Below are 27,875 nucleotides of genomic sequence, written 5' to 3'. Positions count from 1 at the left end.
CTCTTGTCCACAGCACTTTGAAGCCCTCTAATGACCAAGTTGGACAAGATACACCTCCAGGCCCTTTTTATTATGCCATTACATATCCCCAACAAAGAGCAGTCTCTCATGAAGAGCGATACGCACCTCATTGACTCACACCATCTGTATCAATTTCTGCAACCAACTAACTATATTGCCGGAAGCAGCAACCAAAACAAGCAACTAAAAGTGAAGCTTCTCTGTTAATGCATATCTACATCTCTAGTATGCCAGCAACTCACACGGGTCAAATGTGTGTTAGACATACACCAGTGTGATTGAGGTGCATTGCATGTTGATATCATCGCTGTGTTGCCTTCTCTAGTATCACAAATCGTGTTTATGGGGTTGCCTTGTGCCCGTCAGCCCTCCTGTGTTCACCTTGTAGAAGCAGACACTCCCAAACCTTTGTGGCTTAGAAATCCCATTGTTCCTCTGTAACTCTCAGAGCTAAAGCTTGGAAGATGTGGGAACTGGTCCCAGCCATTTCTCTCCTGTGAAACAAGTCGGAATCAGAGAGCAAATTAGATTCAGAATGCAGAAGAAGCAACAAGTTAAATCAACACACCAATTCAATAGCAGCAGTGGGAAAATGACATTAATTCCCTACTTCATCTGATAGGTTACTAGATTAAGGCAGTTTGTGTCACTACAACTGCCTCTGGGCAGTTTACAGGAAGTCAGAGAAGGGGAAGGGATCAAACTCTCCAAAGGGCCAGCAGAGTGATGCCTAAGCTATGCAAATTCAACCTGAAGGCAGATGCTTACAAAACTGAATACTCTTCTGTCAATAATTCCCAGCACAGTGAAAACTAGGCTAGGCAAGAACTCTTCTGTCAGCCACAAAAAGATTAAATGAAGGAGCATTCAGTCATGCAAAAGGTACCACATTCGTGTTGGGGGGCTCCTGAATAACCTGAGAATCTAGACAGAGTGAACGGCATGGACTGGAATATTCAGCATACAGCCTGAGGTATTTAAAGTTGTTGAGGTTTTTTAAGTACCTGCAAGTGGCCAGGACTTTCCTTTTGGCACGTTAGTCCAAACAGGAACCTGAAAGACCGTTAAATGATAGGCAACAGCATTAAAAACACTCACCCAAGAGATGTCCCAGCAGCTCTAAACGATCCGAACCAAAGAGAAGGTGAGGCTCTTCATTAACGTGAGCGACAAAACATGGCAGCCCAAATGCCTGAAGGAAGACATACGACACAAGAGTCACAAAGGGGGCACTGCTTCATCTACACACTTTGATGCAATGTACATGAACCTGCAATGCTCAAATGGGTTCAAGTTGCCTTCTGTGTTCGGCGGCTGCAGATTTATCTTACACTTGGGTTCTTAAGAAAGATAGAATATATATCAGAGCTCGAACATTGGGAAGAGAATGTGGTCACTTCCGTTCTGTTAGGTTGACTGAAAGTACCATATTTTTTGCTCTATAGGATGCACCGGACCATAGGACTCACCGAACCATAGGAGGGGGAGAACAGGGAAAATTTTGTTTTTCTTGTTCTCCCCCTCTAAAACAAGGTGTGTTCAACTCTGCAGCGCTCCGTCTCCCTGTTCTGCCTTTGGGCTTAGCGCCGCAGCCTGCACTCGCTCTATAAGACGCACACACATTTCCCCTTAATTTTTGGAGGGGAAAAAGTGCGTCCTATAGAGCGAAAAATAGGGTAGCTTAAAAGCCTGATGGCTCACCAGGTCACACAGATTCAGGAATTTTATACTGAATCAGTATATTGGTACATCCCACTGAGTACTTGCTGAGTACTGTCTTCGCTGGCTGCCAGCAGCTCTCCAAGATTTCAGACCAGCCCTGCCTGGCTTCAGGGAATCCAATCCCTTCCATGGTGGGCAGCCAAGAATTAGATACGCAAGATACCCAAATATTTTACTCAATATTCACAGCTCTGAAAAATGCCTCTCCATTGCAGTAATGGCATTGCTCCAAGTAAGGCCCCACTGCCTGCGTCTCTCCTATTACATGTCATCCCTAGGTTGGCAGATCTGTGCTTTCTGCCTCTGAGCTTTCTGTTCTCCTACTTTCCATGCCGGCTGGGTTCTGGGAGAAGCGGGGTCTGGAATGCTTTCTAAAGACACTTAGTCTGTCAGCTGCCTCTTCCCTGGTGCTGCTCCCCTCACAATATTTCCCAGCTTCTCTCCTCTGCAGCCTCTGAGCTATGACCTTCTGCAAACCAGTGTTGTAAATCTATACTGTCTCCCTCTTCTCTCGGAAGGACTCCAGTGAGGATTGAACCTGCGACCTTCTGCATCCAAAGCAGATGGCCTGTTTCCCTATTGTTTGGACATACAGGCACTTGATCCCTCCGGGTAACCCTTCAGGAAAAAGGGGCAGGGGGTGGAAGATGCACAGCTCCTGATAAAGTATTTGCAAGGATGAGGAACCAGCAGAACTCAAGACATCTGTTGGACTCGAACTCCCATCATTGCTAGCCACTGACCCTACTGGCTGGCGCTGATGGGAGCTGGACAGCTTCCCCCGCCCTGGCCTGATGCGATGCCAGTGTCTCACCCCATATTTTAGTGCTTCATCTGTTGTAGCTTTCAGGCGATTCTTCACCTCTGGTGAGGAACTCATTTCCAGAAGTTTCCGAGCTTGCTCCGAGGACAACCCTGCTCTCTCTGCAGCCTGAAAAGAGACAGATGGAGAATAGCAGGCATCGCAGTCGCTATAGCCAAGGTTAATTGGATAACGCTTGAAAAGGTCTTTGGTACTGACACAGGCATGGAGTATTTTAAAGGAGAGCACAGCAAAAACAAAAAACCAATTTGTTTTGCTGAGAAGCAAGTGCAGCCAGCAGGCAGGGGAAGTGCTGGTTTTGCAACATTGCCAGGTTAGATGCACACACATGAAATGACTTGTTCCCAGATTGCCAATATTAAAAAGGTAAAGGTGACCCTGCCCGTACGGGCCAGTCGTGTCCGACTCTAGGGTTGTGCGCCCATCTCACTTAAGAGGCCGGGGGCCAGCGCTGTCCGGAGAGACTTCCGGGTCACGTGGCCAGTGTGACGAAGCTGTTCTTGCAAGCCAGCACCAGCGCAGCACACGCAAACGCCGTTTACCTTCCCGCTATAAAGTGGTACCTATTTATCTACTTGCACTTAGAGGTGCTTTCGAACTGCTAGGTGGGCAGGAGCTGGGACCGAAAGACGGGAGCTCACCCCGCCGCGGGGATTTGAACTGCCAACCATGCGATCGGCAAGCCCTAGGCACTGAGGTTTTACCCACAGCGCCACCCGTGTCCCTCATTGTCAATATTAAGCTAGGCTAAATTCTGACCATATGGCCCACACAGCTGAGCATGGCCTCCCTGGACAGGAAATGGCTCTGCAGAGTGCTGGGCAGAGATCTTTGCCAGGCCTGCTTGGCTGAAACTGCCAGAGACTCATCACGGGGCTTTCAGTACACAAAGCACACAGCCTACCACTTAACCACAGATCCTTCCTATACATACTAAATAGCACAAAACACTGGAAAGGAAATAAGATGCAGGTCACGTAGCAGGACGTTCTGAATATGTGGGCAGAGAGAATTTTCACCAGGGAGTGCAGAAAGCAGCCTAAAGCTACACTTTCAATTGCTTTCATTTAAGTCAGTTTCCCCCCCCCTTAAAAAAGGGGGACAACACCAAGAAAGCCATGCTAGGAGGAAAAGAGGTAAAGGTAAAGGGACCCCTGACCATTAGGTCCAGTCATGGCCAACTCTGGGGTTGCAGTGCTCATCTCGCTTTACTGGCTGAGGGAACCGGTGTACAGCTTCCAGGTCATGTGGCCAGCATGACTAAGCCGCTTCTGGCGACCCAGAGAAGCGCACAGAAACGCCGTTTACCTTCCTGCTGGAGCAGTACCAATTTATCTACTTGCACTTTGACGTGCTTTCGAACTGCTAGGTGGGCAGGAGCAGGGACCGAGCAACGGGAGCTCACCCCCTCGCGGGGATTCGAACCGCCGACCTTCTGATCAGCAAGTCCTAGGCTCTGTGGTTTAACCCAGGAGGAAAATAAAATCATGCAAATCCTCTTCTGCATATTTTCTGTCTGACTAGCTAGAACTACAAAGCTAATCCTTCTGCACTGCAAGGTTACCTGAAAAGCTCTTCCTGCAGGTCCGCAATCATGAAGTCAAGAGTATAAACTTCTGTCGCAATAGAAGAACGATCACTCAGCAGATCTCCACAGGCCAGTCTACAGCACCTAGACCAATTCATCAACCTCAGGTCCCCAAATGCTGTTGGACCGCAACTTCCATCATCCCCAACTATTGACCAAATGGACTATGGATGATAGGAGGCTGCGGTCTAACACCATCAGGAGATGAAAGGATGAAAAGTGCTCATCTAGACTAGGATGTGCCACAAACGAGAGTACAGGCAGTGCTGCGGAACTGCAAAAGAAAGAAACTTACTGCCAAGATGCTCTCTGGCTGGGCTATGTCTTCATCCTGAAGAGACAAGGAGTAAGGCAACCAATTACAAATCTTTCATGGACAAGAGACTGACTGTGCAAGGGAGAGTGAAGATATCAAAAATAATTAACTTCCTTCTGCTACAAGGAACAAAGCTCCAAGACACACACACAGACAGACAAGTGTGCCATGTCACTCACTTCAATCAGGAGTGTAGAACCTGTGGCACTTTCTGAACTACCAACTTCCTTCACCCCTTGGCCAACGGGAGGACTCCATGTTATGCGTCCCTGATCCTAACGGAGATGGGTGCCAGGAACAGAAGTTCACTTCACCAAAGCTATAGCTACAATGATCCCACTGAAGTGAAGGGTGACAGGAATGGCGTATGGCTTGGAATTTTGAGGAGCAGTAGCCATGTCAACTGCACACAGGTAAAACTCTTCCTGCTTTGCTGAAGGGAGAAGAGACATGCTGGACCATCCCAGGAGGACTCTGGAGGCTGGGTTTTTATTTGTTTGTTTGCTAATTAGCGGTCAGAGAATTGCTCTGTTTATTATCTGAGCATTGCTAATAATGTTTGCTATTATTTATATGGCTGGTATGTTCTTTTTGTTTTTCCATAAATCTTTTGCTATATGAAATATTAGTGTATAATATGACACCCCCCCCACACACACACTTCCCCCCTATAGTATTATGTATTGTATATTTTTCTTTGCTGCAAGTCACTTGGAGACCTTCAGGTGACAAGCGACAAGTAAGTTTAATGAATAATAAATAAATAAATAAATAAATAAATAAATAAATAAATAAATAAATAAATAAATAAATTTTTTTAAAAAAATGATTTCTATGGAGAGACCCTGCAAGTTATATTTGCCCCTTGTTTTTTCATTCCACCCAGACCTATAGAACTTTGTTGGTCCCATCAAAGAGGAGCAGAGTCTATCAGTCTTGGGCTGTGGCTCCTAAGTGCTATAATACTGCCTTGGGAGACAGTAAAAAGAGATTTAAGGACCCCATGGAGAGCCACCACAGAGTGATGCATCTAATTTGGGGGGGTTGAAAACTGTGCAAAACCTGGCCCAGGGCATTTCAACTATCTTGCCTAAGCATCCTGGATAAAAAGTAACTACTTTATATATTTAACTTTTACTGGGTTTTCAAACACACTGATACAGTGAGAAGCAGCGTGACGTTCCTTACAGAGGAGAGGGTAGAGAAACAACCGAAACACACAAGAATATAGAAATATAGGAATATACAAGTATACGGAGGGATTCTGGGACCTGTTATTTTAATCAAAACCATATATTTTGATAAACGGGGGGGGAGGGGGGATGCCCTGCTTTTTTTGTGCAATTAATAAACAGAAGAAATAATCGTGACAGGCCCAGAAGCACCTGGAGAGACGCATGAGTACAACCATACTCACGCGGGACCAAATGCGCATCCAAAGTTCTCTCGACACGGGCTCCAAAAACTGCGGCTCTGCCATATCCACGGCTGTGACAAAGCGCATGGCTTTCAGACTGCCTGCATTTGGGCACAAAAAGCATGAGAGTCAGCGTAAATGTCAAGAGGGGAGGAATCCACTGCTACAAAATACCAAAAAAATAAAAAAAAAATAAAGTGCCCTGTCAAAGAAGAAGAGGCCAACCCCCACATTAAAAAACCCTTATTAGGAAGGCTTGGCTTGCATAAAAACTGTGCACTTGCTGAGAGAGTCCTATTTTTGTGGGGCAGTTTCATTTGGACTTGGATCTGCCACGGACTCATTGTGCAACGCTTCTCAGTTCTTCTCCATTATCTCCATGTATCCCCACCAAACATCTCCCTCTGCTTACCCTTCTCAAGAACAGACCCTAGGAAATCCTTTACGAGATGCAGTGGCACCTGGTAGAATTTTGCCATTCGCAGGAGGTCCTTCGACATGTACTCTCCTTTCTTGGGCACCAATGCTGGGGGTCTGTTACCTGTTGCGGAGGATAAGGAGATTTCAGAGACAGAGGCTACTATGTCTTACGACCTCTCATCCTTACATCGTCATCGTCATCATCATGGGACGCGGGTGGCGCTGTGGTCTAAACCACTGAGCCTCTTGGGCTTGCCCATCAGAAGGTCGGCGGTTCGAATCCCCATGAAGGAATGAGTTCCCGTTGCTCTGCCCCAGCTCCTGCCAACCTAGCAGTTCAAAAGCACACCAGTGCAAGGAGATAAATAGGTCCCACTGCAGCGGGAAAGTAAATGGCATTTCCGCGCACTCTGGTTTCCGTCACAGTGTCCGTTGCGCCAGAAATGGTTTAGTCATGCTGGCCACGTGACCTGGAAAGCTGTCTGTGGACAAACGCTGGCTCCCTCAGCCTGAAAGCGAGATGGGCACCGCACCCCATAGTCACTTAACTGGGTATATAAGGGGTGTGACCATTTTTCAGGTGTCCTGGGTCCACACTGCATAAGGCTTTCTACACCAAAAACCAGCACCATAAACGTAGCCCAGTACCTAACTGGCAATTAGTGCCCTTCTTTCAACAGTGGATACATTGCTCCTGAGAGCAGCCAAACAATGGCATTTTGTATCACCTTCCAGACCAACCTCAAGGGTAGTCCCACATACGGTGCATTGCAGTAATCTAGCCTGGAAGTTACCAGTGCATGGACAACAGCAACCAGGCTCTCCCAACCCAGAAACAGCCATAGCTATATCAACAGCCCGAGGTGTTGTTGTTTCGTCTTCCTTAAATGAACTTCATCAAAATTAGTCTTCACAGCCACTCAATACAGGATCTGCAATGCATGATGCAGCTACAGATTCCCTGATAATACGGAAAGCAAGCAATGAAAACAAAACAAATATGAAAGCAACACTTGCTTGGGGAAGAAACCTAATTTTACAGGCCTTGATGACTTGGGAAATGGTAGTTTTATTTCCCCAGGGCAAGACTGCATCTAAGGGGGTATGCAAGAAAGAGACCAATATGGAATGTAGTTCTCGTCTACATATTTTATATACTGTATTTTTCGCGCCATAAGACACACTTTTCCCCTCCTAAAAAGTAAGGGGAAATATGTGTGCATCTTATGCAGCGAATGCAGGGGGGAGGCAGGCAGGAAAAGCCCCCAAGAGCCGCACACAAGCTCCTCGGCTCTTGCAGGCTTTTCTCCAGGAGGGAGAAGGGACTGATGCGGCCAGTCAGTCCCTTCTCCCTCCTCGCAGAAAAGCCTGCAGGAGCCGCGCATTCCTTGAAGGGTGCGCGGCTCCCGTGGACTTTTGCAGGAGGTGGGGGTATTGCCATAGCCGCGCACAGCCCTTCCGGCCTAAAGAGGAAGCCAAGACAGCAAGCGGGATGGATCCTGCTCGCTGTCTTGGCTTCTTTGCTCTTTGGGGCTGGGGGGGGGACACCCGGGATTCCCCGGCAGCCCCAGATGCTCTGGGGAAAGCGGACAGGATGTTTTTTCTTGATTTCCCCCTCTAAAAACTAGGTGCGCCTTATGGAGCGAAAAATACAGTACATTTCAGTTGAACTCAGTTCTGTTAATCAGCACTTACCAGTCGAATGCATTATGCCTCCAAGGAAAACAGGTCGGAAGCGCAGCTCCATGTTCCAGATGGGACGGTAGCGGCAGAGAACCTACATCAGTGAGGAAAGTTGAGCGATGATCAGCAGCAGCTCAAAACTCACATGCGAGGAGAGACAGAGAGAGACGGACAGAGGCAGAGAAATAAAGCTTTCGAGAGCCAGCAGGCAGGTTACAGAAGGCAACTTTTGCAAGGCAGATTCCAAACAGCATCTGTGTTAGTCTGCAAGAGGGTAAAAGAGACAGGTTGCAGGTGGTACTTCAGAAACAGGCTCACCATGGTATGAACATTTGCAGGGAATAAACTACTTCATCAGATGCAAGATTAAGAAAGTATCATGAATAGACAGTGGAGGAAGCCCAAAGATAAAATCAAGTTAATGCCAGAAAACAAGAGGAATGCAAAGACACAGGTTAGCGAGAGTTCTAAACATGAATCTGCAATCTGAACAGTAAGGTAAAGGTAAAGGGACCCCTGACCATTAGATCTAGTCGTGACCGACTCTGGGGTTGCGGCGCTCATCTCGCTTTATTGGCCGAGGGAGCCGGCGTCCAGCTTCCGGGCCATGTGGCCAGCATGACTAAGCCACTTCTGGCGAACCAGAGCAGCGCACGGAAACACCGTTTACCTTCCCGCTGGAGCGGTACCTATTTATCTACTTGCACTTTGACGTGCTTTCGAACTGCTAGGTTGGCAGGAGCTGGGACAGAGCAACAGGAGCTCACCCCGTCGCGGGGATTCGAACCGCCAGCCTTCTGATCAGCAAGTCCTAGGCTCTGTGGTTTATCCCACGGCGCTACCCATGTCCCTAATCTGAACTGTAGCCTTGACTATTTGTGCAAACTACAGAGGAATCTCAATTAGGCTGGGGCAAGAGCTGGAAAAGGATGAGAAAGCGGCCATCTAGCCTTGTCAAATAAATGGCAGGACAACCAACTCCTATTTTCATCTGGTGAATAATCATCTAGACCATGTTGGGAGGGACAAACACCTGTCCAAACTTCTTGCATCATTGGCACACGCCATTCTACAAGTTTCTAAAGCCAGCACCCGCGTCATGCTAGCTATGAACGTCATTTCTAAACTTTAACATTTCTATGCTTAAGGCAAAGGCAACCCCCTTCTGCATTCAGGATGACTGCTCTATGGGCAGATTGGTTGGAAGCGACCTCTGAACAGCTTGGCAAACTATTTGGTTCAATTCCTAATGAACACCCGCAATCGGAACATTGAACAGATAATTAACAGTTGGAAAGCTGCAACACTTTCAGCAGCAGCAGTAAACAAGGCAAAGTTCAGACAAAGGTATTTATACTGTACAAAGGTACCGGGTATTTGGGAAGCTGAGATCCCTCTGGGTATTTGAAAAAGTTGCCAGAGCTGCTTCCACTTCAGAGTCATTTCCTTTATTTTATTTATAAAATGCACTTAGAATTACCATCCTTTGCTCACTCAATTTTATGCAGCAGTCAGATGGCAGCATTATCACAATAACTGTTGGGCAAGACCGGGGGTCAGCAAACTTTTTCAGCAGGGGGCCGGTCCACTGTCCCTCAGACTTTGTGGGGGGCCAGACTATATTTTTTTTTGGGGGGGGGGGAATGAACGAATTCCTATGCCCTACAAATAACCCAGAGATGCATTTTAACTAAAAGCACACAGACTACTCATGTAAAAACACGCTGATTCCTGGACCGTCCACGGGCCAGATTTTTAAGGCGATTGGGCCAGATGCAGCCCCTGGGCCTTAGTTTGCCTACTCATGGGTAAGACTCCCCCCTTAAAAAAGCTCATCAACTCTGGGCAATGACAATGGATAGATCACTGCCAGTTTTATTATATTGGCAGTGGGTCGCAGTCTCTAAAGAGTTGGACATGCCTTCTAGTCCAACCCCCTGCAATGCAGAAATATGCAGCTGCCCCATACAGGATCGAACCTGCAACCTTGGCATTATCAGCACCAGGCTGTAACCAGCTGAGCTACCTTTGCACCTGGTCTTGTGCAAGGTGGCAGTACTTGGAAGGGTGCTCCCGGGTGAAATCCCTGCGTGGAACTGCAGCCTCGGATTGCCAGTGTGTGCAGTTTTCGATTTAACGGGTTGTTCTTCCAGAACACAGAATTGTAATCCAAACACCTGTTGGCCTCACTCTGCGTTTCACAGCCCTCCCTGCTTCCCACGCGCAGCAGCCGACGCGGGGACTAAATGCGTTAACAGCCCGGGGCGCGCCACGAGCGCTCAGGGGCGACCGGGCGATCACTTCTTTAACTACCGCGATCGGCCGGAAGCACACCGGCGGCGATCTACCTGTCGATCGCACTAGGTCGACCAGGACACTTCCGACTTTGCAATTCTACTTTTCGTGACCCTCCTAAGTACGGAAGGAAACCCGACGGGACCCGCGGAGAGTGGGCATCTGAGCAAAACAAAGTTGCGCAGGAGTTCTTGGAGAGGGGCGCAAGGGCGGCTGTGCCAGCAGGGTGCTGCAATCGGGGGGAGATGCCCCCTTCCACCGCTGTTACCTCGAATCCCAGCCAGGAATAGGGAGACAGCACGTCGTAGAAACACTCCACCAGTTTCTTGCTGCTGCTGCTGCTGCGCAAACCTTGGCGCGCCGCCGCCATAGCCTTCCCTGGGCTGCCGGCTGAGCCGGAGAGGAGAGGACGCGGCGCTCGCGCGAGGAAGGCCAGCATGAGATGGGGAAACGGAGGCTGCACCTCGACAGAAAAGCACCTCCTCGCTCGGGACGGTCGAAGGCCTCCGGGGCTCCGCCTTCCTTTGGGCTCAAGGGCCGAATCACATGAGGAAAGAGGGAGAGAGGCTGCTCGCTGCCGGCCCCCAGCGGCACCCACGCGCTCCAGTCCCATTTCCATTTTTTTCCTTTAAAAATATGGCGTTTTATACATTGGTCCCACCGTTAAGGAGAATCATATATGATGGACTAACTAATAATTCCTTCCTTCGTTCGTTTTATTCGTATGCCACTTTTTGCACAAAAATCAACAACAAAGATGGACCTCCTGGAGAATATTGTTGTTCCTGGCAACCCTGGGAATTCTGGATGAAATCAATATTTTTAAGCTGCTTCTAGAATGCTTTTAACGGTCGAGAAATGACAAGAAATTACGACCTTCACTTGCGCTACTCTCAGCTGAGCATCAGCTTTTGCAAAAGGAAGATATCTGAAGGTTTTGTTAAAAAAAGAGAGACCACAATGTTGCTGCTTGATTTATATCTACGTTAGGACATACTATACCTGTAACTTGTTTGCTGAGTAAAATCGAGTTAACAGCTAAACAGTAATAATTTAATTGACTTAAATATTTATATAGACCCCAAATGTTTTTGTTTTGGACTAATTGCAGTTTCCAAATGCTCTTCAAAGGCAGTACTGTATATAATCTGAAGGTAACCAGTGGCGCTGTGGGTTAAACCACAGAGCCTAGGACTTGCTGATCAGGTCGGTGGTTCGAATCCCTACGATGGGGTGAGCTCCTGTTGCTTGGTCCCTGCTCCTGCCAACCTAGCAGTTCGAAAGCATGTCAAAGTGCAAGTAGATAAATAGGTACCACTCCAGCGGGAAGGTAAACGGCGTTTCCGTGCGCTGCTCTGGTTCGCCAGAAGCGGCTTAGTCATGCTGGCCACATGACCCGGAAGCTGTACGCCGGCTCCCTCAGCCAATAAAGCGAGATGAGCACCGCAACCCCAGTCGGTCACGACTGGACCTAATGATCAGGGGTCCCTTTACCTTTACCCAGTTTATACAGTGGCACCTTGGGTTACATACGCTTCAGGTTACAGACTCCGCTAACCCAGAAATAGTGCTTCAGGTTAAGAACTTTGCTTCAGTATGACAACAGAAATCGTGCTCCGGCGGCGCAGCAGCAGCAGAAGGCCCCATTAGCTAAAGTGCTGCTTCAGGTTAAGAACAGTTTCAGGTTAAGTACGGACCTCCGGAACGAATTAAGTACTTAACCCGAGGTACCACTGTAGATCAATATTTCCTGCTCTTTTGGTCCAGAGAGGGTCACAGACACTTCCAATGCAAACATGGATCCACAATCAACTCTATAGATTGCGATCATGTCCCTTCAGAGAAGTGGACCACCACAAACCTATGTAGATGAACCACCCACCGAAAGAACTAATCTGCATTCTATTTCAGTTTACTGGATCTCACCCACTTCATAGCACACCCAGACACTGGTTTACCCAATCTGTCTCACCTGAAATGGATGAATAGGAGTTGGGTGTCATCTGCATATCGATGACACTTCGCTACAAACTCCCAGATGACCTGAGTTAGCAGTTTTATACAGCTCTGAGTGGCCCTCTAGGCATTGTAGCATTCCAACTCCCTTCATTGTCAAAAGTCAGGAATGTGGGTTTGGGAAGTGTTTGGAGTTTGGCAACACCTGGATAGCTAGAAGGTTCTCAGCCCTGAAAAACCTATGGGGAATGAGATGGAATCCTGTAGCACAGATCCCATGGAATTTAGCAATAGTCCCCCCCCCCCACCACCACAGCTGGCTTGATAATGAGCTACAGCAAGACAAGCCATGCAGGTGGCAATGCCTACTGGAAGAGCTACCATGCATACCAGTCTTCTCCAGTCAGCTGATCAGCAGATCTATTCTCCTGCTTGCCCACCAACTCCCCGTCACCTCCACTTCCAACTGGGCATGCATATTGCTTCCTCCCTATTCTTTGGGGTTTACTTCACTGACATGCTCTAGGATGAGCACAGAAACATGCCTGGCTCTGAATACAAGATACCCATTTATACCCCAGCTAAAGACCAAAATGCAGGCAGTTTGACAGAAGCATCATCAGTTGCAGTGTAATCCTCGCACAATGGATATGTTTTTATAAACTGCTTTGAGGGTTGTTTTTCCTTTTTTTTAACAATCAAACAATGTAAAGGTTTTATGAAATAAAAGTAAAGAAATATATGAGTGCGTATCTACCCATACAGAGCCAGAAGCCAATGTCCAGTACAAGCTCAGGCCATTATTAAAATGTGTTGGGGAGGGGGGATTATTAGGCTGTTCCTATTTTTTTAAGGCATTTTGTAGTTTGATACTGGGGTTTTATATTCAGATGTTGTGATTTTATACTGTAAACTGCCCTGAGACCTGCAGGTATAGGGGAGTATACAAATTTAATAAGTAAATAATAATGAACAAATAATGAACAAATGAACCCTATATTCTTGATTAACCTGGAGGTAGTCTGTATGAACTGTGTATTGATTTGTTGGGCCTCTGGACCGTAATAAAGATTGTTGCTGTTGTTGTTGAATAATAATAGATTGTCTGGCTTTTGTGCACTTCATCCTACAATGGATTCCAACTACTAGAATCAGTTTTTGATTGCCATCAAATGCCATCGTGCAAACTCTTATGAGGCAGCATCTCTTTACGCAGGCACCCCGAAACTCGGCCCTGCAGATGTTTTGGGTCTACAATTCCCATCATCCCTGACCACTGGTCCTGTTAGCTAGGGATGATGGGAGTTGTAGTCCCAAAACATCTGCAGGGCCGAGTTTGAGGGTGCCTGCTTTACAGGAAGCATAACAAAACGCTTTGAATAAATGAAGTCTGCTTTATATTTAACGTATCAGTGTGAGAAATTACTGGGTGTCACTTACATGTTTCCGAAGGTATTAGAACTGGCCACACAAAATGTAGTATGAAATACTTGTACATACAGACTTAAGTTTCCAAGGCTGACACTGATGAAATTATTGGTGTTTTAACATACGTTCCTATGCCACCCAGTCAGTTCATCTTTTGAAGTTGTGTACTGAAATCTATTTATTACACAAGCAAACAGGCCAATTGTATTGCCTAGAAGTGCAACAACTACACTCCCTACAAGCGGCTTACTTGTAACTTACTGTCCTATTATCTGGAAAAGTCTACATCCCAGCAGCAGCGCAAGGAAACCAAGTGTTCTTTCACACAGACAGCTGACAATTAGATACTGCTTCGATTTTCACAAATATTGCCGCATGAAAAGTAATATATGCAAACCTCCTGCTTGCTAGATAAATATGAAGGCGATGATTTTATGCCATTTGTACTTTGCACATTAGTGAATCTGACAACAGCTCTTCCAGCAACTGTTTATTGATGTAAATAAGTTTGTGTTTGACACTTGAGGTCAACTACTTCAAAATTTCATACATTGGATATTAAAAGGTGAAGATGAAGATCAAGCAGGTTTATTTCAGTATTGAATCGTCGCTAGCTGAAAAGGAAAGAATAAAACGATTAAGATAATTGGTTCAGCGTTCAAATAACACCAGAGTATACAGACTAAATATGCTTCAGCAAGCTATGTCAGATATACTGTTGGCAGCTGATTTCTGCAATCTTCATTAAATACTGTAAGATGGTCAAGAATGCAGCCATTTAATTCTCCCCATAATATGAGATACATTGTAATACAAGATGAGAAAAGGGGTTCACAGGTGGTTACATATATCTGAAGCATGCATCAAGCATTTTACAACAAATTCCCATTTTTAAACCACACATAGTAGTTAACAGGAACTTGTTAAACATCCTATTTGTTACATCTACTTCCAAGTATTTTTCTAAGTGCACTAGAAGAGAACTGCCCCAAACACCATGCAATTTAGTCAGTTATTGTTTAATGATACAAAAGTCTATCCTAAGATAGGAAGTGAATTTCCTATACTCATAACTGGTATTACTATTTCTTCTCAGTTATTTCCAACAGGTCTCCTAACAAGGAAAGAATTGTGCAGAGATCCATACACAAGGAAGCTGGTAATATTCAGAAAGATGTTTAGTGACTAGAATTTTAAGTGTCACCTATGATCATTTCCATCACATGACCTGATAGACTTGAGACATTGTACTCTAAGATATATATAATACACACACACACACACACACACACACACACACACACACACTTGTTTTTAAACTTAAAAGATGGACTATATTTAGGAAAAATACCTTCTGCCAGTGCTTTTGCAATTCGTTCCATTTCCTCACGCTTCTTCTTCTCCTCTGCTTCTATTCTCCTTTCCTCCTCAGCAATAGGCTTCAAATAGTCTATCATAAAAAAAAATTCATTATCACTGTATATTTACAAATGCATTATAATCTTTCTGACCAACAGAAGACTCGCTCAGTAAATATTGAGTGTTCATCATATACTACATATTGCTCCAACTCATTAGATACATGCAACACTTCAAAGTTTAAGTGAAATACATCAGAAATGCCTCAGGAGAACCACAGTGCTTTAGGTGGACTCAAATTTAAAAACATGGCCCTTTCTGCATTTCTGAACACTGGAAGAAGCAGTGGATTCCCAAGCTGGCCAGAAAGGAGAAAGGTGGCCAGTAGTGGTGGTGTCAGCTGGCCTGGAGATCTGGATCCCAGAACTGGCAGGCTGAAGAGCCAGTGGGGCATGGGGGCTGCTGGGGGGCTGCTGAAGCCTGTTCTGGGTGTGCCTCTGCAGCTTGTCTGGGCCACCTATGCACTGCTTCTCTACACACTGTAATTTACAGTGCCACCGGTGAGTGGCAAAGCAAACTGCGGGGTGATGATGCTCTTACATTTTTTTATATGTACAGATATGTACCAACAGTGAACTTACTACTTGGAATTCTTTACAGAAGATAGATTCTACAATATAATTTTCCCACTTTATGTAAATTATTTTTGGTTTTATTGTTACAAAGCTTTGGAAAGCTAAACACAGATACACTAAGTCAAAATATATAGAAAAATAAAAAATTGTCCAGAAGCACCTTAGAGACCAACTAAGTTTGTCTTAGCTACTGGACAATTTTATATTTTTATATATATTTTGACTGCGTCAGACCAACATGGCTACCTACCTGAATACAGATACACTACTTAAACTCATCAGGAATATTTTCTACAATAGCTTTTAAAACACTTTATAGAAAGTGTTTCAGTGAACATGTGCATGTTCTTCACATCTTAAAAAAACCCAACACAAATAAACTCAAAAGCCTGGGGATTCCTGACTGATTCGTGTGACCAGGCACTCTTTTTGCAACTGAGGATCTATTCTAAAACATCTTGCAATGGATTTATAAGAAAGAGGAACACTTGAATACAAGAAGCAACAGAGGAGAAAAGCAGAAGCATTTGCATAATGTAAATCCATGGAGAATCACAAGTTTCTTGAATGTAGAATCAGTGCCTATCTTCATATTTACAATGTAGTCTTCAAGCACAAATGCAAGAAACTGAATATGGTTAACTGATCAATTAGAAGCTTATATAAGCACAAGGGACCCGATGTCCTTCAGATCTTGTTGGATTCTCAACTTCCACCAGCCCCATCATAGACAACAGCCAGGGATACTGAGAGTTGTAGAACAACATCTGGAGGACCACAGCCTCCCCAACCCTGGATTAGATAACAAATTTCCTTACCATATCTTTTCTTTCCGTAGACTATCCCAATGAGTAGTGCTGAATACCTGCCGAACTGTAAAATAAATTGTATAAGGATGAAAACAGAAAGGACATGTCTTAAATACGCAAACACATAAACACTTTACCTTGCAGTTCTCAGATTTTAAGGACTGCAGAATTTAGAGGAGGAGGAGGAGAAGAAGAAGAAGAAGAAGAAGAAGAAGAAGAAGAAGAAGAAGAAGAAGAAGAAGAAGAAGAAGAAGAAGAAGAAGAAGAAGAAGAATAGTAGTAGTAGTAGTAGTAGTAGTAGTAGTTTGGATTTGATGAAGAAGAAGAAGAAGAAGAAGAAGAAGAAGAAGAAGAAGAAGAAGAATAGTAGTAGTAGTAGTAGTAGTAGTAGTTTGGATTTGATATCCCGCTTTATCACTACCCTAAGGAGTCTCAAAGCGGCTAACATTCTCCTTTCCCTTCCTCCCCCACAACAAACACTCTGTGAGGTGAGTGGGGCTGAGAGACTTCAAAGAAGTGTGACTGGCCCAAGGTCACCCAGCAGCTGCATGTGGAGGAGCGGGGACGCGAACCCGGTTCCCCAGAGTATGAGACTACCACTCTTAACCACTACACCACACTGGCCTCAGGTTTGGGAAACCTTTGGCTCTCCATATTTTCAACTCCCGTCACCTCAGCAGCATCTGGTGGTCCAAAGGTTCACTATTCCTGATTTAGGACAAGCCTTTTACACTATAGCTAAAATAGAAGGCCAAGCACCTTCAGCTAAAAGTCAAATAGGAGAACATTCCATTCTGGAAATGGTTTCACAAAACAAGGATGGTATTCGGCTAAGTTTTACTCAAAGTACTGCTTTTTGCTCAATTATGAATATTGAGTGAAGAGCCAAATGCTTGTGTAAGTACCTTTACCCATTTTAACATTCTGCCCATGTTTGTTTTAACAAATTTTACATACCACTTGATTACAACCAAACCTCTAAGCTGCTTACAAGAATAAAAAACTATCAACAGAAAACATTTAAAAGCAAGTAATTAAAAACAATTAAAATCAGCAGTAAACTAAACAGAGATTAAAAGACACCAACATATCTAGATAGGTTTGCCCAAATAAAAAAAAATAAAAAATACGTAGACACCAAAGATAAAAGAAGAAAGGCCTGATCTCTAAAGACAGGGAGTCCCAATGCACAACTGATGCCACACTAAAACTACAAGCAAAAACAGTTGGTTTTCCAATTAGCTTCCTCTCCTTTCAGCTATTACAGTTCATATGCCTACCGAGCATCTGAAAATGCCTTTTAGTATATTTGTGTAAGACACACAACATTCACACACACACACTTTGCATTTTGAGTTGTTAGCCACCTTGTAGGCATTTACTCCATAAAATCCAGGCTGAAGGTGTTTTTGTAAGTAAACACGGTAACAAATTAGAGGGTGAATGGCAAACCTGCTGGAAGGCTTTTAGGAGGACGGAAAACAATCAATTGGAAAACGGTTATTGAATACAGTGGACGTGATCCGTGCAAGAAGCACGTTCGCAACCCACAGTGTTCGCAACCTGCAGTGCTGCGCCTGCGCACGTGTGGGTCGTGATTCGGGGCTTATGTGCATGCACAAAGCGCAATTTAGCACTTCTGCACATGCGCCGAAACCCAGAAGTAACCCATTCCCATACTTCTGGGTTCGGCATGGTTCGCAACCCAAAGCGTCTATAACCCGAGGTATATGGGAAATAACTGTGTACACCTGAAAACGCTGGCAGCATTAAGGTAAATTCAACAGTGTAAATAAGTTTTGATGGATGTAATAATGGAATACTGAATGGCATAGTTGTTTTGTAAAACATGCAGGGATTTATGAACCATGGAAAGAGAAGAAGGGAAGCCACTGATCTCTTGAGGATGTAAAAATGAGTGCTTTAAATTGGTGGTGATGATGATGGGTCCTTGGCCTGACCCAGCAGGGCTCTCCCTATCCTCGCAGGCCCTTCAAGAGGGGCTGGGAACCAGAGCCGACCCCGTCTCCCCGCCGCCTGAGGCTTCCAGCCACCGGCATTCGGAAGCCCAGCTGCCTCGGGCGCGCAGGCGCAGAAGGCCCGGCGCTTCCCAGCCGCTCTCCTTGACCTCCTCCTCTGAGGTCACCTTCCGGCAGAGGAGGGGAAGCGCCTGACTCGGGTTCCCGCCGCGCGCGGATGGCTGGCCGCGCCGAGAGAGAGAGCGACGCCGGACTCGGGGCTCCGTTACCTTGATCAGCGGGGAAACCTCCACCGGCGGGATCATCTTGCCTTCTCCTGGTCCGACCGCTGAGGAGGAAGTGACGTCAAGGCGCCCAGGAACCGAAGGCATAAAAGGAAAAGCGTCTCGGGTGACGTGACGTCAGTGCGTCGCGCCTGCGCGGAGTTGAGGGAAAGACGATAGAGATAGGAAAAAATGTAGAGTCTTCTTTAAATCCTTAACGACGCTTCCGTTGAGGGGGCTTTCCCGGTCTAAACGTCCGGCGAGCCACGAATAAGAGACGCGGGCAAAGAATCGTGGTTAATTTCGATTTTACACGCAGAATAGAAAATAGTTAAGCCTGAAATCTCAATTGTAAGGTTCGTTGAGCTTAGTAGCGCTTATTCTAAGTACAGTTTTCACGTCTACTGGGGTTGGCTTTTTGAGGCATTATATCCTTCTAATTTTTCTTATCTCTGCAAGAAGGCGACGTGAGGGACGCAAGAAAGAACCAGTGCGCACGCGCAGAATCTTCCCTTTCTCCCAAGCGGATGAATTTGCTTGACAAAAAAGTAGGACCGGCCGGACTCTCAGCATCTTAGTTTTGATGCTTTTAGTCCACAGTGCTCTTGTTCTTGCGAGGTTGAAAAACTCATAGTGGTGTTGATTTTTTTAGTATTACTAAATACTTTTACGTGATGGATTTTTTTTTTATTTTAATTTTTTTTGCTCTGCCCCCCCTACCACTCTGTTATTGTGGGGAACTGCAGCATCCAGTCCTTCTGCCCAAGGTTCTTGCTAGGCTGCCATGTCCTCTTTCAGATAGATGATGATTAATTTATTAAATTTATATGCCACCTGCATCTGTAGGTCTCAGGGCAGTTCACAACATTAAAAGACAAGATTAAAAACACAAAATGCATAATAAAAGTCATGCACAAAATACACAAACCAAAAAAACCCCACCCATCCCCTAAACACATTTAACAGGGTATAAAAGGCTGCATTGTGAATTATGGTGCTGGAGGAGACTCTTGAGAGTCCCATGGACTGCAAGAAGATCCAACCTCTCCATTCTTAAGGATATCAGCCCTGAGTGCTCACTGGAAGGAGAGATCCTAAAGCTGAGGCCCCAAGACTGTGGCCACCTCATAAGAAGAGAAGACTCCCTGGAAAAGACCCTGATGTTGGGAAAGATGGAGGGCACAAGGAGAAGAGGATGACAGAGGACGAGATGGTTGGACAGTGTTCTTGAAGCTACCAACATGAGTTTGGCCAAACTGCAGGAAGCAGTGGAAGACAGGAGTGCCTGGCGTGCTCTGGTCCATGGGCTCACGAAGAGTTGGACACGACTAAACGACTAAACAACAACAACAACAACAGCACATACTTTAAACTAACAGCACATACACTGTTAGTTTAAAGTCCATCCAGCCCACTCCCCAAAAAAGGATTCCTGGAAACAAATTTGTTCTAGGTGATGGGAATTGTAGCTCTCTGAGAGGTAAACTATAGCACAAGATCCTGTGTGTGGATGGAAATGCCCTGTTAATGTATGGTGTGTCTGCACCCTATGGCAGTTTAAAGGAGATGGCACGCAGAAACCATCTGACACCTCCCCTTGCCTTCTTCAGCAGCTGATTCCCATCAGTGCATCCAACCAAAAAAACGAGTGCCGTTTGCTCAGCCGGCTTGTGCCAGAGTATTGGACCAAAAACCAGGACATTCTGGGATCCAATCAGAAGGCTTCTGTAATTCCCGGGATGTCCAGCTTAAATCGTGGCAGCTGAATTTATATACTACTGGAACCTGCAGTACAATAAAATAGGTACTATAAGTAGTTGGAGGGACGTGGGTGGCGCTGTGGGTTAAACCACAGAGCCTAGGACTTGCCGATCAGAAGGTTGGCGGTTCAAATCCCCGCAACGGGGTGAACTCTCGTTGCTCGGTCCCTGCTCCTGCCAACCTAGCAGTTCGAAAGCACGTCAAAGTGCAAGTAGATAAATAGGTACTGCTCCAGCGGGAAGATAAACGCCGTTTCCGTGTGATGCTCTGGTTCTCCAGAAGCGGCTTAGTCATGCTGGCCACATGACCCGGAAGCTGTACGCCGGCTCCCTCAGCCAGTAAAGCGAGATGAGTGCCGCAACCCCAGAGTCGGTCACGACTGGACCTAAAGGTCAGGGGTCCCTTTACCTTTATAAGTAGTTGGTGGAGTGGGAATGGCACCTTCAAAACTTTTAGGAGGTATACAGATTGTATGTGGGGGTAATTCATGTAACAGTCTGTGCAAGAAGCTTATTCTGACAACTCATTTAAGAAGAATATATTGTCTTAATAATCTACCCCTATTGCCTGAAAGCTGTTTCAATAACTATATAATGCAGACTTTAAAAGCTGTTTGAACATTGTTTCCTAAATTGGATCCCGAAGAGCAGGGAAGTAGCAGATGCTAAAGATACACACAGAGAGAGCCAACCAAAAGCCCAGAGAGAATATCATAACACAGTATAATTAGTGAATATTATTAGCATGAGCAGCTGCAAGCAAAAGATATGAATAGCAAGAAGCAACTGTGCAAGAATGTTAAAAGGGTAGAGTTAATGGATATTTCCAACATGGCTCATCATTTTAATTATCAAATATATGGTGCAGCCAAGTTCCTTTTGGTGTTAATGGATCATGGAAACTAACATTACCAGATTAATTCCTGCAATGAGGATATTGCTGTCATTGACATTCAAACTGACACACTATTGTAATGCCCTCAGTAAAATCTAATGTAAATGCCATGCAATATTGGGTTCAGTGTTTGTAGCTTATGTAAATTATAAATAAATAAATAAATAAATAAATAATAAGAAAAAGAGAGAGAAAATTATACAGATATTGATTGCCTGCATGCTGTTTTTTTTAAACAATCCTACTGTGTTCACACACACAAACCTATTTAAATATAATATCCCTAGAAGCTTTTATGAATCAGAATGGTGTTTTATGAATCCTAATGCTTTTTGCTTTACTTTGTCCTAAGTAATGGGTATGATCCACCCAATTACACTTCTCAGTCCCACTTATTTCTATGGGAAAGCCACAGCTACCGTTCTGAATTTTTGATCCCCGTTTACTTTTGTGCATTGGCAAAGCCAGAGGGTTTGTCATGAAATCTTCCAGAATCCCTTCCCATTCCTATTCCGGTCATGCTTTTAAAATAAAAATGTGTATCAGAGGCAGCCCAAGAGTGAGCAAGTCCTCCTCTCCCTTGCTAGAGAGGAAAATGTTGTTAAATTTTGCAAAATTTAACAACATTTTGGATCTTCTTGGTTTTTTTTTACAGTATAGCAGTAATGGTTGAGTAATGGAATTATTGCCAGGGAACACAATGAAACTGCCCCCCCCCTCCCGCTTGCAGTCCCACTCTAGTCACTGATCTGTTCCTAAAGATCCTGCAATCTGGTGTTATTCAAGTGGGACTCTGTGCAAATGGGACTCCACAACTGGATATTATCCTAAAATATATATGTTTTAATTGATGTTGGATGGTGCATTTAATATTCGAGGGGGTTGGAATTGCACTACCTAATTAAAATTTTAAAAAACTTGTGTTTTGTCTGCACTATTAACGCTTCTGGCAAGCCGTCTAATAGATAACTGAATCCAAATGTGGCACACACATTACATCTATCTCAGAGTTTTTCACTGTATGTACTCTTAGTTCTCTTTCATTTAAAGCAAATGACTTATTAGGCAAGTTCACGTCTAAGGAACAGTTGCCGGGCCACTGGGGAACAGAAGGTATCTTGCAGTTCTCGCCATGTATGGAATAGCTCTTGCGAGCTCAGGGTTCTTAAGACGTTTGAGAGCTCCTTTGGGAGATCTGAGCTGTAAAGACAAGATCCTCCCCTTCATATAAGAGGCAATTCCTAAAGAAAAATTTGCCAGAGAAAGGCGGGCAGAGTAGCTTTCCACAAAAGATGGTGAGTTTGGCCTGCGCGGCGATATAATCTGTTTTGTTAAAAACCTACAGCAGCAACAACATATTCTGATTTATGCCGTTTTAAGAGTACCTAAATTAAAGTGTGCCTTCTGTGACTCACTACACATTTTGATGGTTGTTAATTGGAAAAAAGTCCAAATATGTATGGGATAGCTCAGTCCATAGAGGGCCTACTTGGTGGTGGCACCCTCCCATCATATCTTAGATAAACAACTACAAAATATCTGAAGGCAGCCCTGTTCGGGGAAGTTTTTAATGGTTGATGTTTTATTGTGTTTTTAATATTTTGTTGGGGACCATCCAGAGTGGCTGGGACAACTCAAGTCAGATGGAGGGCATATTATCATTATTATTATTGTCGTGATTTTGAGTCCCATGTAGGCCAAAAGGACCCTGCATTGCAGGGGGTAGGCCTAGATGACCTTTGAGGTCCCTTCCAACACTACAATTCTATGATAATGGTTCATGGGTTGCCATTGCTGCTGCTGAATTGTCATGCGGGGTCTATGCTGCACCGGCTGAGTTCATTTTCTGCTCTTTTCAGGCCAGCAGAAAAACCAAGAAGAAGGAAGGGGGAGCCAAACGTGCTCAGAGAGCTTCCTCTAATGTTTTCTCCAACTTTGAACAGACACAGATTCAAGAATTTAAGGAAGTAAGAAAGTTCCCTGTCTATGGCCGGGAGGCTCTAAATTACAAATAGGCTTGCTGTTCTGTATTTTTCTCTTAATATTTATCAGGGATCTGCAGCTACCTGAATCTTGAGATGTATGGAAATATGAAATGGAAAGGGGAGTGCACCCAGTCAGATGGGTGGGGTACAATTATTATTATTATTATTATTATTATTATTATTATTATTATTATCATTATTATCATTATTATTATCATTATCATCATCATCATCATGCAGACCACACCTGTAGGAAGAAAGCAGGTATTCCCTTTGATGTCACAAACTTGGGATGCAGTTGCAAGACAGACCTATGTAAATATTTGTTTTGATGGTTTTTTTCATGTTAGAAAGGGAGGTTATCTAAGGAATGAAGCATGTTTATTCTACAGATGAACTGGTTGAAAACTCATTCCCTCTCCTCACAGAACATTTGGGATCTGTAGTTCTTCTTGCAGGGTGAGGGAGATTCTCTTAACAACACCAAACTAAAACCCTATGGAGCCTTTGTGGGAAGCCATCACACTTAAACCGGTACAAGTAAAAAAAAAAAATGAATAAATAAAGTCTGCAATCCTGAACTCTTAGTAGTTTGAGGTTGTCCCAGTTCTGAGGACTTAAGTGGAGAAAAAGTTCATTTGGAGACTAATATCCTGCATGTTGAAATCACTGGGCTTAAACACAAAATGTTAAATCAGTAATTTATTCTAATCACAAGAACATTTTATATCCCAATTCTATCTCTCTAAATAAATAAATACTTTTTATAGGCTTTTACGCTAATTGATCAGAACAGAGATGGCTTCATTGATAAAGAAGACTTGAAAGATACCTATGCTTCTTTAGGCAAGTGTTGTGAAATGGTCACATCCTCTTTTAATCTCCATTTTGTAGTAACAATTGTGTTTTTTCCCCATATAATATCATTTAAATCTGTTCCTTAGAAAGCATATGTAAAATCATTTCTAAATGCATCCTGTTAACTCAAAGGCAGGACTGGGGTTTGAAATTCAGAATCAAATTTTGCTATTGCTCTTAATTTGAGCTCTTTGAGTTTTACACTGTATAGACTTTTTTTTTTTAAGCCTGGGAGATTAAATGGGAAACTGTTGAATGTTAAAAAATATTTTTTTTGCTGGCACTTGAACAAATGGTGGCAGTGTCTCTATACCAGGCTTCCTCAAACTTTGGTCTACAACTCCCACGATCCCTAGCTAGCAGGACCAGTGGTCAGGGATGATGGGAATTGTAGTCTCAAAACATCTGGAGGGCCAAGTTTGAGGAAGCCGGCTCTATACCATCAAGCATATACAGTAGAAGTAATTCTGGTACATGCATGCTCTGTTGATGCAATGGATCCTTTATTTTCCATTTGATTTTAGGTAAAACAAATGTCAAAGATGAAGAGTTAGAATCTATGCTTAAAGAAGCCACTGGACCGATTAATTTTACCATGTTTTTGAACCTGTTTGGGGAAAAGTTAAGTGGTAAGTTTAACACTCTCTTATTAAAACTACATCCTCCCAGAAATTTGCACGTGATGCTAATCATGACATTTCAGATGAGCTATTTTCTCTATTGCAGTAAAAGCAGTATTTAGCACTGGACAAAAGTTAAAATTAAAATGAAAGGCTGAAAGTTTTAAAGTAGCCAGACTGATTGCATTTGAGGTTTTCGTCTTCTTCCTGGGGTTTTTGGTAAACTTATGGTAATCCAGAAAGTTCCACAAGACAGCGCCCAATAAAACCAAAGCAACCTTAAAGCACTCTTACCTTGGGCTGCTTTGACTCTTCATTCCCTCATTTTATAGGGTATCTGCACAATAACATCATCCAATCATTGTCATCCTGTATTTTCCCTGTGGTTCTTTCATCTTTTCTGCAGTCCCCCCCCCCTCCCATTTGAAAGGAAGAGTAGGAAAATCCCCACAGACAAGAGATTCCTGTTAATACTTTTCTTTCTGGGGTATCCAGTTTAAAATGGGGTTCTCTATCGCTCAGAAGCAATAGCATGACCAGCCTAGCTTCAACTGTTCCCCATTATTTTCTGCAGGTACGGACACTGAAGAGACCATAATGAACGCATTTAAAATGTTTGACCCAGAGGGTAAAGGAAACCTTAACAAGGATTAGTAAGTATTAGCTACCTAAGCAGAACCCCTGTTGGCCGGTGGACAGCTCATATTGTCTGCTAAGGACCAAGTTGCGGTGACAGCGGCGGACCCTTGGCTTTAAAAATGAATCATAGAATCATAGAGTTGGAAGAGACCACAAGGGCCATCGAGTCCAACCCCCTGCCAAGCAGGGGATTCTGCCAATGGCTCTGCTCCAATTACCTGTAGAGTGCACAAGCATGCAAAAGGAGTTATGGGTAGGAGGTGACAAAACCTTTCCCCCGCAGACCCCTTTCCCCTACCACAGGCCGTTCCCCAAAGGCATTTCGGCCCCACATCCAGGCTTTGAGTTGGAAATGAGCCCAGCTAGGAGTTAAAATGTTGCGGGGAAGGGCTGTGGGAATATGTGGCAGATGGGGTGAGGGTTCAGAATGCCTTGACCATTTTGCAATTTGGAACGGCACCCCGTTTTCACTTTACACACTCGGGAGCAGAGCCACAGTGAAATGCTTAGATCCATTGCTGTTGCATGTAGTTTGGCCCTACCTTTCTACTCCTTAAGCCTGCCAATATTACACCACATACATTGGCCTGGCTTCCATATTATGGTTAAGGCAAAATAACTTCGTGACCATAAAAATAGGGTGTTTCCCGGATAGGAGCTTGTGTATTGTCTAAATCAGCGTTGTCCAACCGTGGTCGATCATGGGTTCCCTTCCGATCGCTGGTTTAAGGAAGTATTGTGTTAAAAGTCTCTGTCCCCGCCATCCTCGCTCTGTCCGACTGTTATGTACAATGGGCAGTTGTTAGTGGCAAGAAACACACCTGTTTTGCTGCACCCACTTCTTACTGTGTTTTAAGACCTTGCCCTCCTAAAGAAAGCTCAACAACTTTGGCCTCCCCCCCCCCCATGACAATGGGTAGATAACTGCCAGTTGTTTTAGATGTGCCTGGTCTAAATCTACGATAGTTAAGGTCTTTCCTCCTTAATCAAAACTTGTAACCATAGGGAAAGCCTCGGCTGCAGTTTCTGGTTAAAGAAGTGAGATCTTAACAGTGACTCTTATGCCAGCCTTTTCGTAAACAAGGTAATTTTCTCTGTGTCTCTTCTACAGTATTAAACGCTTAATGATGTCCCAAGGTGACAAGTTCAATGCTGAAGAGGTTTGTATGTTCTATTTAGCCAAAATCATTTAAACTTGGCTTTTTTGTTGTTTGTTGTTTAGTCGTTTAGTCGTGTCCGACTCTTCGTGACTCCATGGACCAGAGCACGCTAGGCACTCCTGTCTTCCGCTGCCTCCTGCAGTTTGGTCAAACTCATGTTCGTAGCTTCGTGAACACTGTCCAACCATCTCGTCCTCTGTCGTCCCCTTCTCCTTGTGTCCTCAATCTTTCCCAACATCAGGGTCTTTTCCAGGGAGTCTTCTCTTCTCATGAGGTGGCCAAAGTATTGGAGCCTCAGCTTCACGATCTGTCCTTCCTGTGAGCACTCAGAGCTGATTTCCTTCAGAATGGAGAGGTTTGATCTTCTTGCATTCCATGGGACTCTCAAGAGTCTCCTCCAGCACCATAATTCAAAAGCATCAATTCTTCAGCCTTCTTTATGGTCCAGCTTTCACTTCCATACATCACTACTGGGAAAACCATGGCTTTAACTATACGGACCTTAAAGCCATGGTTTTCCCAGTAGTGATGTATGGAAGTGGGAGCTGGACCATAAAGAAGGCTGATCACCGAAGAATTGATGCTTTTGAATTATGGTGCTTGAGGAGACTCTTGAGAGTCCCATGGACTGCAAGAAGATCAAACCTATCCATTCTGAGGGAAATCAGCCCTGAGTGCTTTTAGGATGCCTGTTTTCCAAAATGCAACCAAACTTTTCAAGATGTGGCCAGGATCACATTAGTTAGACTGGTGGGAGGTGTCTCTGTTGCCCCCAGTTCTAACTATATATATATATATATATATATTTCTCCCTGTTGATGTGCAGATGGATCAGATGTTCCAGAGTTCTCCTATTGACGCAGCAGGAAACCTGGATTACAAAGCTCTCTGCTACACCATCACTCACGGAGATGAAAAAGAATAGTCTGCCTACTTTTCGGAAACTGTGTCAACACCTATGCCCATGCAATAAGAATAAAACAAAATAAATGCATTACTTTCTCTATGACTGCAAGCACTGTGTATTTTATTTGAATATCAACCCTACAGGAAAATGTCGAGTTGGAATGTTTCATTCTTCAACAAGTTACTATATAAAATTTTGCCACTTAAAATAATTATTTTCAGAAAGGTATCAGTCTGGGGAGACTGCAAGTGGCATTTGCTCAAGAGCAAACTAGATGGGATCTGTGACTAGGATCTCCTGTGAGGTTTTTGTTTCCTCCTAGTTTGCAGCTTCACGC

At 44.4% G+C, this 27,875-nt stretch overlaps 3 protein-coding genes and 1 long non-coding RNA gene across 5 annotated transcripts; 1 reads left to right on the top strand and 3 right to left on the bottom strand.

Annotated features, from left to right (window-relative positions):
- Positions 1 to 49: 49 nt before the first annotated feature.
- GSTK1 (glutathione S-transferase kappa 1) lies at positions 50 to 10,919 on the bottom strand. Its single transcript, XM_081894683.1, has 8 exons — positions 10,554 to 10,919; positions 8,003 to 8,084; positions 6,300 to 6,428; positions 5,888 to 5,988; positions 4,450 to 4,485; positions 2,558 to 2,674; positions 1,120 to 1,213; positions 50 to 515 (listed from the first exon to the last, which is right to left on the bottom strand). The coding sequence occupies exons 1-8, from the start codon at positions 10,902 to 10,904 to the stop codon at positions 472 to 474; spliced, it is 954 nt and encodes a 317-aa protein (XP_081750809.1). The 5' UTR covers positions 10,905 to 10,919; the 3' UTR covers positions 50 to 471.
- On the bottom strand, positions 2,697 to 4,443 carry LOC309360363. The gene is made up of 3 exons (XR_014164053.1): positions 4,035 to 4,443; positions 3,283 to 3,687; positions 2,697 to 2,903 (listed from the first exon to the last, which is right to left on the bottom strand). It is a non-coding gene; the product is annotated as an uncharacterized lncRNA (long non-coding RNA).
- Positions 10,920 to 14,146: 3,227 nt separating the features above from the next.
- On the bottom strand, positions 14,147 to 18,862 carry ATP5ME (ATP synthase membrane subunit e). 2 transcript variants are annotated; one of them, XM_081894971.1, is made up of 4 exons: positions 18,721 to 18,862; positions 16,482 to 16,536; positions 15,021 to 15,119; positions 14,147 to 14,283 (listed from the first exon to the last, which is right to left on the bottom strand). In XM_081894971.1, exons 1-4 carry the CDS (start codon positions 18,820 to 18,822, stop codon positions 14,258 to 14,260), a joined length of 282 nt encoding a protein of 93 aa, XP_081751097.1. In that variant the 5' UTR covers positions 18,823 to 18,862; the 3' UTR covers positions 14,147 to 14,257. The 2 variants fall into 2 exon arrangements, with proteins under 2 accessions (XP_081751097.1, XP_081751096.1); XM_081894970.1 differs by lacking the exon at positions 14,147 to 14,283 and adding an exon at positions 14,852 to 14,921 and having other exon boundaries at positions 14,956 to 15,119.
- Positions 18,863 to 22,559: 3,697 nt separating this feature from the next.
- On the top strand, positions 22,560 to 27,637 carry MYL5 (myosin light chain 5). Its single transcript, XM_081894906.1, has 7 exons — positions 22,560 to 22,664; positions 23,229 to 23,336; positions 24,125 to 24,200; positions 24,737 to 24,841; positions 25,407 to 25,485; positions 26,583 to 26,631; positions 27,458 to 27,637. Exons 1-7 carry the CDS (start codon positions 22,662 to 22,664, stop codon positions 27,554 to 27,556), a joined length of 519 nt encoding a protein of 172 aa, XP_081751032.1. The 5' UTR covers positions 22,560 to 22,661; the 3' UTR covers positions 27,557 to 27,637.
- The last annotated feature ends 238 nt before the right edge of the window (positions 27,638 to 27,875 follow it).

Source organism: Podarcis melisellensis, assembly GCF_964234715.1.
Source record: "Podarcis melisellensis genome assembly, chromosome: 17".
In the NCBI taxonomy this organism is placed as follows: Eukaryota; Metazoa; Chordata; class Lepidosauria; order Squamata; family Lacertidae; genus Podarcis; species Podarcis melisellensis.
Note: the sequence above shows the minus strand (reverse complement) of the source record. Positions and strands in the feature narration are given on the sequence as shown.